The sequence below is a fragment of the Cucurbita moschata genome, unplaced genomic scaffold, assembly GCF_002738365.1.
Source record: "Cucurbita moschata cultivar Rifu unplaced genomic scaffold, Cmos_1.0 Cmo_Scf00038, whole genome shotgun sequence".
NCBI classification, from domain to species: Eukaryota; Viridiplantae; Streptophyta; class Magnoliopsida; order Cucurbitales; family Cucurbitaceae; genus Cucurbita; species Cucurbita moschata.
Window position 1 is genome coordinate 777,946 of NW_019268554.1, and position 12,473 is coordinate 790,418.

The window sequence follows — 12,473 nt, forward strand, 5'->3', positions numbered from 1 at the left end:
GATTGATCATGTCTTTTTGAGATTCGAGTAAGATTGATCATGTCATGTTTGAACGATTCTAAACATACAATTTAAACTACATAAAATTGCAAAGTAACTCAACTTTTGGCTACAGGGAAGCACTGTATTTTTCGAGTCTACTCTACAAAGATAACATACATGCTAAAAACTCATAACCTTCCGTGAGTTGTTTTAAGAGTTGTAACTTTCATATCTTATGATCATAATTAGCCACTCTGTATGATTTATGGTCATAATTAGTCACTACTATGTAAATGTAACGTAAATAAAAAGTCTCAAAATACATTAATGAAATATCATAACTCTAAATTATCATCCACCCAAAATTTGTAACCATTTAAGAATAAACGAAGCTTGATTCATCTTTAATGTGCGTGAATTGCACCATCTTAGGATAATTTGAACAACATTTTCTTCCCAACTTCCTTAAAGTTTATATCGCATGATTGATGCTTTGGTTCATATCAATAACACTTAAGTAAAAAAAATATATGAACGAACCGAGACTACATTCAAATGAGAGTGTTATTCTAAGGATATGACTGTTACAAAATACTAAAAAAAAAAAAAATTAATAGTTATTATCTATACCAACAAAGTACACATCCCTTATTCCGTAACTCAATTATAAGAACTTTAAAACTAAGAACGACTGGAACCAATTTTATATTGGATGATCTACGGGGAAGTTTATGATAGGGACAAAGCGTGCTAAAAGAACTGTGTGTTGGTTTGTGGGGCTAGTTTTTGGTCTCAAAAAGTATTGATAGATACTGCTTGAACCACCGTTAAAAATGCTAAAAAAAATAATTGATAGTTACTATTTATATCAATAAGATTTATTTTTTTTGTTCGTAACACAATATATATGTTAAAAAAAAAATTATCGAGACAATTAGATATGGAACTTAAACTAATTATAATGTATAGAGCTTGAAAAGGAAGTTTTTGGTCCAAATATGATTTGAATGTTACATAATTATTCATCTATTTTGGTGGTTTTAATTAATGGTTTGCCACTATTTAAAATACTTACTGCCCAACCTCCAACTAGTACCATCTCCATTAATGATAATATTTTAAATATATAATTATTAAGAAAGGTTAAAAAATAATTAATTATTACTATCGATAAAAATACATTTTCTTTTTTAATAATTCAATTAAAAAAACATGTGAGTGATAACAGATCGTGTTAATTTATGAAAATAATTTTTTAACAATTTAAAATAATTAGGTAACATGATCGGTATCGAGACAATCATATATGAGTTCGGAAATAATTATAAGATTTGAATGTTACATAATTATTCATCCATTTTGGTGGTTTTAATTAATATTTTGCCAATATTTTAAAATTGTTACTGCCCCAGCTACCACGACATGCCTAAGATCTATTTTAATTTTGTATTTAATAAATTTCTTTCGATATAAAAATATAAAAAAATATATATATATATATTTAACTTTAAATTTTATTATGAATATATTTCTCGAGATTTTTATTTTAATTTATATAATTAATCAACGTAATTTTTAATTCTGTGTATGATAGGTTGGTGAATTTTGGAAACGTTCTAATATGCTTTAAAATTTTAATAATATTTTAGTAACGGTTTGATTTTTATTATTTTTCTACTCTAAATTTCATCTTTATTAAAATGGTTAAATTATTAATAAAACCTAAATTGTTAATGCAAAATTATTAGAAATGCGAAAGTAACATTTTACCAGAATCTCCTTGGGTCAATTTCTGTTTTATTTAAGGAAATCTTTGCATGTTTCCGTTACTTTTCGAGATGTCTATACCCTATAGAAATTACCTACCTGAAATTTTTCCGTGGTTCGTAAGTCTTAACAGAATGAAGCTTTTCGAGATGGCTCGAGCCCTCTCAAGAAAGGCCCAAATTCTAATGAACAATGAAGCTTTATTTATATATATATATTTTTTTTTTTGTCTCTTCCTATGAAATTTTCTAATGAACGGATAAATATTTCACATATTAATATCTGAAAAGTCGATAATTTATTCTAAATTTGTACATAAGATAAATGATGCGAAATAGTAATTTTTTAATAATAAATATAAAATTAATATAAGTAATTAAAATAATGGTCTTTTGAGTAGATAAGACCTGCAGATAAGGAAAGGCTTAAAGCTAAGATTCCTTCAAAATTCTCCAAAAAGAAATTATGTTGAGAATTTTAAGGACCATTCACTTTCAATTTTTTATTGGTTCTATTCCATTTCTCTAAAGTAACCAAAACCCTAATTTTATTTTATCTTCTATTAAACGCTTCGACGCGAACGAATATATGAGTCGAATAAATAATATTGTCGATAATACACGTGTCGTTTGTTGCCATGGTCGTGCCGAATATCTTAGAATTTAAATCTTTTGTTTTGATATTAACGTCTTTTTGCACAGTTTGAATATAAATTTGGTCCCTACACTCGTAGTTTATTAGAGTTATGTCTATACTTAATCATACGTTATCGATGTGATATCTCACATCATTCGAAGTGGGGAACGAAATATTCGTCATAAAGGTGTGAAAATCTCTGTTAGCGGTAGGCTTGGACTGTTACAAATGGTTTTAGAGCTAGATACCGGACTTTGCGCCAATAAGGCCGCTGGGACGCCATGGGGTGGATTGTGTGATCTCATATTGGTTGGAGAGGAGAATGAATCATTTCTTATTGAGAACTGTTATAAATGGTATTAGAGCTAAAGACCAGACGGTGTGCCAGCAAGGACATTAGGCCCCCAAGATGGGTGGATTGTGAGATCCCACATTGGTTGGAGAGGAGAATGAAACATTCATTGTAAGGATGTGGAAACATCTCCCTAATAGACGCGTTTTAAAATCGTGAGACTGACGGTGACACATAACAGATCAAAAGGGATAATGTCTGCTAACGGTGAATTTTTTAGTTTATGCATTATCGATGTGAAGACGGGTTATGTATGGGCTAATTCGGAGCAATTTTCAACCTTCGAGATGAGAAATTTAATATTTATTTGATGTACATGGTTTTGGTCAATGGTCCAAAGAGAATATTAATGTAAATATTAAAATCATGTTTTAAAAATAAATTATCTATAACCCATGGTATGTAAAGGAGAAGATAAGCCTTTTAATTTTAGGAATCTAAGTCTATTCAAGTTATTAAAATTAAACCTAAGTCATAACTTAAATTTGGGTACTAAATTAATGGAGCTATATATTTTCGATCAAGAGATTAAAGGTGAGATTCCACGTCCGTTTGGGAGGAGAATGAAACATCTTTTATAAGAGTGTGGACGCGTTTTAAAAATCTTGAGCGGAAGTTCAGAAGAGAAAGCCCAAAGAGGATAACATCGGCTAGCAGTGAGCTTGGGTCATTACAGTTGGTATCAGTGCTAGACATGAGCTATGTGCCAGCGAGGAGGCTGAGCCCTGAAAGGAGGTGGGCATGAGCCAGTGTGGCAACAAGTACGCTGGGCCTCGAATGGGGATGGATTTGGTGGGGGGTCTCACTTCGATTGAAGAAAGGAATGAGTGCCAGCAAAGACGTTGGGCTTTGAAAAGGGTGGATTGTGAGATCCCACCTAGGTTAGGGAGAAGAATAAAACACCCTTTAAGGCAGTGTGGCAACAAAGACACTGGCCCTGAAGCCCTGAAGGGGGTGGATTTGGTGGGAGGTCTCACATCGATTGAAGAAAAGAACGAGTGCCAGCAAGGACGCTGGGCCCTGAAGGGGGTGGATTGTGAGATCCCACCTCGTTTTGGAAGGAGAATGAAACACCCTTTATATTTTATAAGGGTGTGGAAACCTCTCCCTAGTAAACGCGTTTTAACATGAATTGTGAGATCCCACATCGGTGAGGATGTTGGGCCCTAAAGGGAGGTGGATTGTGAGATCCCACGTCGTTTTAGAAGGAGAATGAAACGCCCTTTATATTTTATAAGAGTGTGAAAACCTCTCTCTAGCAAACACGTTTTAACAAGGATCGTGAAATCTCACATCGGTGAGGATGCTGGACCCTCCACGTCGTTTTGGAAGGAGAATGAAACACCCTTTATATCTTATAAAATTGTGAAAATCTCTCTCTAGCAAACGCGTTTTAACACGCTTTTATAATAAATATTCATAGGGTCCGTATGTAAAGACAATATTTTAAATAGAAATATGAAGAAATTCATCATTTTACACACATGTTCACCTGTCAATACAAATATTCGAAATTATGTCCTCATGACAATTTTTGTTATTTTGTGAAAATTTAAAGACAAAAATAAAAATATTCGAAAATGAAATTAAAAAGAAATATATATATATATATATATAACACATCCTTATCGGAACCTACATATAGAAGATTCAAATTAAGTCGTATGGGAAAGGACGAGACCCTTTGTCTTTTAACCTCGAGAAATCATTTTCCTAAAATATCTAGAAAATATGCACATATCGAGCTTGACCTAGTTCATTAGCGATGATATTTTAATCTCTTTAGGTATGTTACTCTTAGGTTGAATCTCAATTTTAGACGGAATATCCACTCGATAAACATTAGATTTCATCTTAAATCCAATTGACGTGGAAACATGTGAGATCCCACATCAGTTTGAGAGAGGAACGAATCATTTCTTATAAGGGTGTGAAAATCTCTCACTAATAGACGCATTTTTAAAATTGTGAGGCTGACGGTGATACATAACAATGAATGAATATGAATTTTAATTTTTATACGATAATTCTTTTTTTTTATTATTATTTATTTGTAGAACAAAACTGTGGAGAGAGAGAAAAAAAAAAGAATACAAAGTTGTGGTCACAAACTATTGTTTAGAAAAGATGTTGATCAACGAGAATATATTTGGTATCTTCCCTGCAAAGTTGAAACTAAAAGGGATGACTTTTTTGCTCCTTTTATTTTGATATTTTCATAAATTTTTAACTTCCCGAAAAGATGATGTGAAAATCTCGAGGAGAACGAAATACCCTTTATAAGGGTGTGGAAACCTTTCCCTAATAGAAACGTTTTAAAAACTTTGAGGGGAGCCTCGAGAGGGAAAGCACAAAGAGACAATATCTGCTAGCGGTGGGCTTGGACCGTTATAAATGGTATCATAGCTAGACACTAGACGATGTGCTAGCGAGGAGGCTGTTTCTCAAAGGGGGTAGACACAAGGCGGTGTGTCAGTAAAGACGCTAGTCTCTGAAGGAGGGTGGATTTGGTGGGGGTCCCACATCGATTGGAGAAAAAAACGAGTGCCAGCGAGGACGTTGGGCCCTGGAGGGGGTGGATTGTGAGAATCCCACATTGGTTGGGGAGTAGAACAAAATATCTTTTATAAGAAGGGTGTGGAAACCTTTACCTTCGTAATAGACACATTTTATAAGTGTGTGGAAATCTTTCCCTCCCTAGTAGACCGTTTTAAAAACCTCGAGGGAAAACCCAAAGACGATAACATTGATTGGAGAAAGAAGCGACATCGATTGGAGAAAGAAACGAGTACCAGCGAGAACGTTGAGCCCTGAAGAGGGGTGGATTGTGAGAATCCCACATTGATTGGGGAGTAGAACGGAACACCTTTTATAAGGTGAGGGGTGAATTGTGAGAATCCCACATTGATTAGGGAGCAGAACGAAATACCCTTTATAAGCGTGTGGAAACCTTTCCCTTCATAATAGACCATTTTAAAAACCGTAGGGAAAGCTCAAAAGACAATATTCGCTACCGGTGGGCGAATCTCTAAACTTTGCATAGATAATAAAATTTTGAGCAATTTGTAAGGCACGGTTTCTTCGTTACACGCCTCGTACGTCCATGTTGTTCCTTGAAAAATAACATTTCAAAAAGGGTCGAGTATTAAGAATACCTCGTGTCAAACCTGCACTGAAAGACCTGAATTTAAACGGTATAAACATATGAATTATTTTTCTACAGACGAATGGACAACTAACTTGTGATATGAGTTGTACCAATTATTTGGTTGTGCATGAGTGAGAGTCCTACGAAATTTTACCCTAACTAATGTGAATCGACACCTAGGGAATACTGTCTAGCCTCACCCTTTATACCACTTCATAAGATTAAATGTTTAATTGTCTCACTCTCGTAATTTATGTAAAAGTTCGGGATCTTATAAAAAAAATATTTTAAAACTATAAGCGAAAATTTTATGATTTTACGTTGAAATATTCGTAAGATTATTCACATCAAAGCCACTTTAACACGAAAAAATATTCTCGACTATCTCTATCTCTATAGTCTCTTTGCTTTAAAACGGCCTCATCACGCTCCAAATGTTACGGATTCCGTTACTTTTAAATATCATAGATTCTTGTCATACTTAACATGCTCTAGACGTTTGTTCATAACGACCTTGTAAAATAAATGCCATATTTCTTGGCTTAGCTATTTTAGGTATGCAATCTTATACGAAATATACGTGGGCCAATCGTAATAAACTACCGTTACAGGAGTTAGCTGGCGGCTCGTAAGTAGCTCCAACATAGTATCTTGATAATATCATTAACACGAGGAACTACCCGTGCTTGAACCACGTACAATATATGGGCCACGCATGCATGGTCGATGATCAACGTTATATGCATGAAACATCGATCTATACCATAAATAGTTAGATACGTTCATTCATAATCACCATACATGCCAGGATGGATGACGGTCAATGACGTTATGGCGGTTTTTCGGTCATGGTTGTCGGTTGTTTTTTTTTTCTTTTGGCTAAAAAATATTTATATATTTTAGTTTTAACAAAACATATTCACATATTATAAAAGTCAAATTGAAAATAAATGCAAATAAATGTGTTTATACTAATTATTGCAACCACTAGGTCAAACTATTATTTTCTAGTTGACTATTCTTAAGAATGTTCCAAATTTTATACCAATCATTTAAATTACTATATTTCTTAAATTATACTAATTTTTTTAAACAAATAATTTTGACACTAATTTTTAAGATTTTTTCGATTTACTCGTGTAATGGCCCGAGGCAACCGCTAGCAGATATTGTCCTCTTTGACCCATTATGTATCATCGTCAACTTTACCGTTTTTAAAACGTGTCTGATCAGAAGAGGTTTCTACACCCTTATAAAAAAAATGTTTCATTCCCTTTTTTCAATTGATGTAGAATCTTATAATCCACCCGGGACCAACGTCCTCACTAGCTCACCGCCCCATGTCTGGTTCTAATACAATTAGTCATAGGTTACGAAACTATTAATTATATATATATATATATATATTAAATAAAAAATTGGAATTGAAAAATTATTTAAAAAAAAAAAAACAAAACTAACACATAATAGAATTAGGGTGGAATTTAGGAAGATGCGTTTATTATTATTTTTATTTATTTTCCGCTATTTTTTTTTTCTGTTTTTTTTGTTTTTTTTGTTTTTTGATTTTATCATTTAAAAAAAAATTTGATTTTGCGATTTACTGCTATAAACTTCTTAATCACTTCGGATCCGCCCCCATCATCACCTGCTTCAGAGACTCTCCTCGTTTGCAATCGGTTTCATCCATCCTTCCGGCCGCCGTTAATCGGTTCTTATTCCATCTCGCCGTCTGGCAAATCGGTTGTCATAGGATCAAAATTCCACTCCAGATCACCACCATCACTTCCAAACTTCGATTTTCTCTCCTAATTTGCACCACCATGGTTGAACCATCGATTTCTGCTGCGCCGGTCTCCGGAACCGTCGGCCGATGTCGGCTGTGACCAATTCAGGCTTCGTATCGTCGCTGAAGCTTTAGTTCTTTCATGGGCGATCTTCGGTTTTGGTCGCTTGAACAAAATGGTGCCGTAGCAGAAGACAAACCGTCCTCTTCCTCATCGTTTTCATCGTTGCTCCCGTCGAATCCGGAGGCTATTGATGCTGATTACTGGCGGAGAGCCGAGGAAGTCACGCAGGCTATAATCTGGCAGGTTCAGCCTACTGTCGTATCGGAAAGGAGAAGGGAAGCGGTTATAGATTACGTGCAAAGACTCCTTAGAGGTCATCTTCAATGCGAGGTGAGCTTGCAGTTCTATGTAATATGTGCATCGCAATCTTAATCGCCACACTTCGTACTTTTAATTTCTTCACTAGTAGTTTGAGAATTCTGGAATTTTTATATCAGTGTTTACAATTACTGATGTTGTGAGTATTACGGCTAAGCATTAGCTTTCTTCATGAAAATTAATCTGGACAGTGTTTGCAATGTTTCTCTTTTGTTGAAGTAGCAATAGCACATAGGAAACAGTGTTATGATTCAACGTTGGGATTTTATCCCAATTTGTGCTTCCGTTCATTGTTTTTCAAGTGCTCGAAGGTTGTATGCATTCCTATGCGTTGAGTTAATGCTGATTGTAATCCAATCTGTGCCGCCTATATTGACGAATGAAAGGTGGAAATATTGGTTTAAACTACATGGCTGTATTGCAGTAGACGTGGTTTTAGGTCATGATTTTCAATCATGCAAGTTTTTTTTGTTCTGTCTCTCTCCAATGGTATATTTTCTTTTTTTCTTTTTTTTTTTGGTAAGAGACGAGGCTTTTAATTGGATGAACAATTTTCGACGTGGTTGTTCGGTTTCATCTTCACATATTTTTGTATATTACTCCATTGATTAATCAGGCATGGCCTTGTGGAAAGGTTTACTTTTTATACTAGATTACCTAATGTTGTGCATTTGTACTTTTGGCGAAGGTCAATCCAATTTCAACTTAAATCAACATCGACCTGCTACTTTCTTCATCTTCTATTAATTAGTTTATTTTATTAGTTTTATTAATTTTTATTTTTATGAGAAAATAGATCTTTCATTAGTTTGATGAAATATACAGAAAAATGGGATAATGTTTATCTACTTTCAAGATACCTAGTTTACTTTGTGCCTGTGGGTACCCATTTCCCCCTTATGATACCATATTAAGTAATAATATTCAGTTCCATAAACTCTATATATGCACTGCCAACAAAGGATAATATCCTTGATAGCTTAGCAGTTTTGGGTTTTCAAGAACATCTGATATGGGAGTTCGTGATGCTAGATTTTTCAAGAAATATGAGAAATAAATGGATAAGTGGTCCTGTGAAAACATTTAAATTGAGGCAGTCACCGATGCTTGATGATTTTCAATATAAATTTGAAGTTGTAATGTATGGGTTCTTGAGAACCATGATTTAGATAAGCGGATGGTACTTTTGACAAGTCCAAACATTTGTAGTGGATATTAGTGTTTTTGGAAATTTACCGATACACTAATCTTATGGTTTTATTTTTCCCTTCAATCTGCCGACTACTTGTTGGTGTACCTGCTATGGTTGTATTCAATGACTATGGCTTGCGTTTGTAAACTAGTTTCAATGGCTGTGTTGCGAAAGCATTGTACAAGTTGAATCTTGTAAGTTAGTGTATGGTGTAATTCTAATATCATGGGGTCCATTAAAGTGTCTGGCATTGGCCTTGAATGTAGTTGGGCGGAGGCAAAAACCTTCGCTTTCTTTTGGTTTTAATCACGTCCAGATGTTCACTATTGCCTGGAAGCTATATGCATTTCTACCATTTTTCTTCTAGAAACTTGTGCTCACATTCTGAAAATTCGATTGAAATTACAGATTTAATTGCAGATTTCTTACTAATTTATGATGGTACAGGTTTTCCCATTTGGGTCAGTGCCATTAAAGACCTACTTGCCTGATGGAGATATTGATTTGACGGCCCTTGTGGGTTCAAATTTAGAGGACGCTTTGGCCAGTGATGTATGTTCGGTCCTCAATAGTGAAGAACAGAATGGGGCAGCTGAGTTTGTTGTAAAGGATGTGCAATTAATTCGAGCTGAGGTCCTGGCTTTCAATATTCTTTTCTTCTCTTTTAGAAGTTATTCTACTTGCAAACTATGCAAACTTTTTTAGTTACCACCAATGAGCTCAAGACATCTCTTCTTACAGTAGATGTTTGAAATTTTGGTTATTCGTGGTCATCTTCCCATTTTTTGATGGATGGCTCATGCTAATTGCTATGGTATCCTAGAATCCTAATTTCTTGCTTTCAGTTGGCAATTGGTCTTGGTAACGTAAAAGGAAAAGAAGATATAGGCAATAATTATAATATTTTGAAGGAATTTACTGAAGCTAGCCATTTTTTATATCTTTTATCGTTACTACTAGTTTTTCTCATGTACTTCTTCCTGAAGTCTTGCATATCTCTGGAACTTCTGAGATTTATTGCAGGTTATTGTTGCCTTTCGTATAATGTGTGTTTTGGTAGAGTTCGAAACCTTGATTTCTGAAAATGACTTAGAGTTCCTGTTTCCAAGTCTTAATTTTCCATTTCTGTTGACATTGTCTTACGTATGGACATTGTCTCTATAACTTCCCTGGGCCTTCCAATGAATCATTTTCCTCTGTATTGCTTGTGATTTGTTAGTTTATCTGTGAATCAATGACGACCTCGCTGATGAAACTGAAATTTTCTTACAGGTGGCTATTATGCCTAGTATATTTTTTGGATAATTTTACAGGATATTTGGGAGTGTGTCATTTGTAGGTTCATTAAACAGGTGGTTGAACTATTTATGAACGAGTCTAATGAGTGATCTTTTGTGATTACACGCTGTGAATTGTGTTTACTTTATATTTGTTGTTTGTGTAGTATTGCAGAGTGCTACATGATCTTCTTGCAGTTAATATAATAGCCTGATATGTTTTTTCATGTAATGTTTGATTTCTTAGAGTGTTCTGTTTGCAGGTTAAGCTTGTAAAATGCCTTGTACAGAATATAGTTGTTGATATTTCGTTCAATCAATTGGGAGGGCTTTCCACCTTGTGCTTCCTTGAGAAGGTATATTTTTTAAAAATTTCTTTTTTTAGTGAACTACATGCCTAAGTTTAGATTAAGTTGCATATGTATGAATTGGTGCATATATATCAACGATTGCATACTTCTGTAGTAACCTACCTTTTGATTATCCTGTTTACTTCATATGGTTCCGAACTCAATCATGGTTCTTGGTATCACTTAAAGCAAATTTCTAAATTGTAGAGATTCCTGATATCTTGATTCCACATCCCGATGGATCATTCTTCCATCTTCAATTGGTTTATTTCTTTGTGTGATTTAAAGCAAGAATGAAAATCTTGGGGATCTTGGTCGATCATTCTTCCATTCTTTTCTTGGCCCATAACTTTCCCTCTCTTCTAACCTTCATAATATATATTTTAAATTTGGATCACTTGTTTCCGCCGTAATATATTTTTTTGTCCCTCTTATATATATATCTACACACACACATATGCCCTTGTATTAACAAATATATTTATCACATAACCATCCAATTTTCTTTTATTTTCGGTCTTCAATAATATTTTTCTATTGTACGAAACGCACATTTTTTATTTGTTAGTTATACATGTACATACATAAATTGGTAGTTCGTATCTTAAATAACCTAGTTTCAAGTTTCGTTTAGAAGTTCACAATATTTCTACAAGTAATCAAGATTTGCCTGGAATATTCTTTGATATCCAAATATGTGGGGAGATATTCGTAACTCTTGTATTGACATTGATATGAACATTTGCATCATTGATCCGAAGTAAATGAATCAGGAAATTTTGGCGTTCGTCTTATTTTTGTATTTTCTTGAAGTACTTTAAACTTTAAATCTGTTTGGGAATTCTTTGTTTCCCACTCTTTACTAGTAGTTTATCAAAATACTATGATTTATAGTTGTCTGTAGAAGTACAAATAATGTTGGGGAGAATTTTTGTTCTATAAAGAATAAACACGACAGTGAGTGTGAATACTTTTGAGAGTCTTGGCCTTAGACTATACCTGCCTTTCTCCTGCTTGCACACATTTGCATAGATAATAGCATGTGGTTGACTTGTCTTCGGCCCATGCATCCTTTACCAGATTGGTTGTAACTGGCCATCCTTTTGGATCAAATTACACACGTTTTTAAAATAATTGACCAAATGTTTTTTTTAAAAATAACTTTGCACCAGAGGTTCTTTTTCATTTAACATGATTCACCAAATGTTTGCTCTCTGGTTCTAATTGACATTCTTTTATAAAATGTTGGGATCAAAACTTCTGCCTCTCTTCTTCTACATGTAAAAATGACATATCATAATGATGGTTTTAGTCCTATCTCTGACAGATTGATCATCGTATTGGCAAAGATAATCTTTTCAAGCGCAGCATTATACTGATTAAAGCTTGGTGCTATTATGAGAGCCGCATTCTTGGAGCTCATCATGGCTTGATATCAACATATGCTTTGGAGACTTTGGTTCTATATATTTTTCATCTCTTCCATTCGGCCTTAAATGGTCCTCTAGAGGTTAGTAGTTTGAGGAGCTACTCTTCTTTAACTCCTTCCTTTGAATATATATATATATATATATATATATATATATATATATATATATATC

At 34.0% G+C, this 12,473-nt stretch overlaps 1 protein-coding gene across 1 annotated transcript in view; it reads left to right on the forward strand.

The window, feature by feature from the left end:
* Window positions 1-7,494: 7,494 nt before the first annotated feature.
* LOC111432455 overlaps window positions 7,495-12,473 on the forward strand; it is a 9,277-nt gene continuing 4,298 nt past the window's right edge. Inside the window, exons 1-4 of the mRNA XM_023069348.1 lie at window positions 7,495-8,065; window positions 9,693-9,878; window positions 10,786-10,878; window positions 12,200-12,382. Of these exons, the coding sequence (XP_022925116.1) occupies window positions 7,814-8,065; window positions 9,693-9,878; window positions 10,786-10,878; window positions 12,200-12,382 (714 nt within the window). The 5' untranslated portion in view covers window positions 7,495-7,813. The remainder of the gene's footprint in view (window positions 8,066-9,692; window positions 9,879-10,785; window positions 10,879-12,199; window positions 12,383-12,473) is intronic.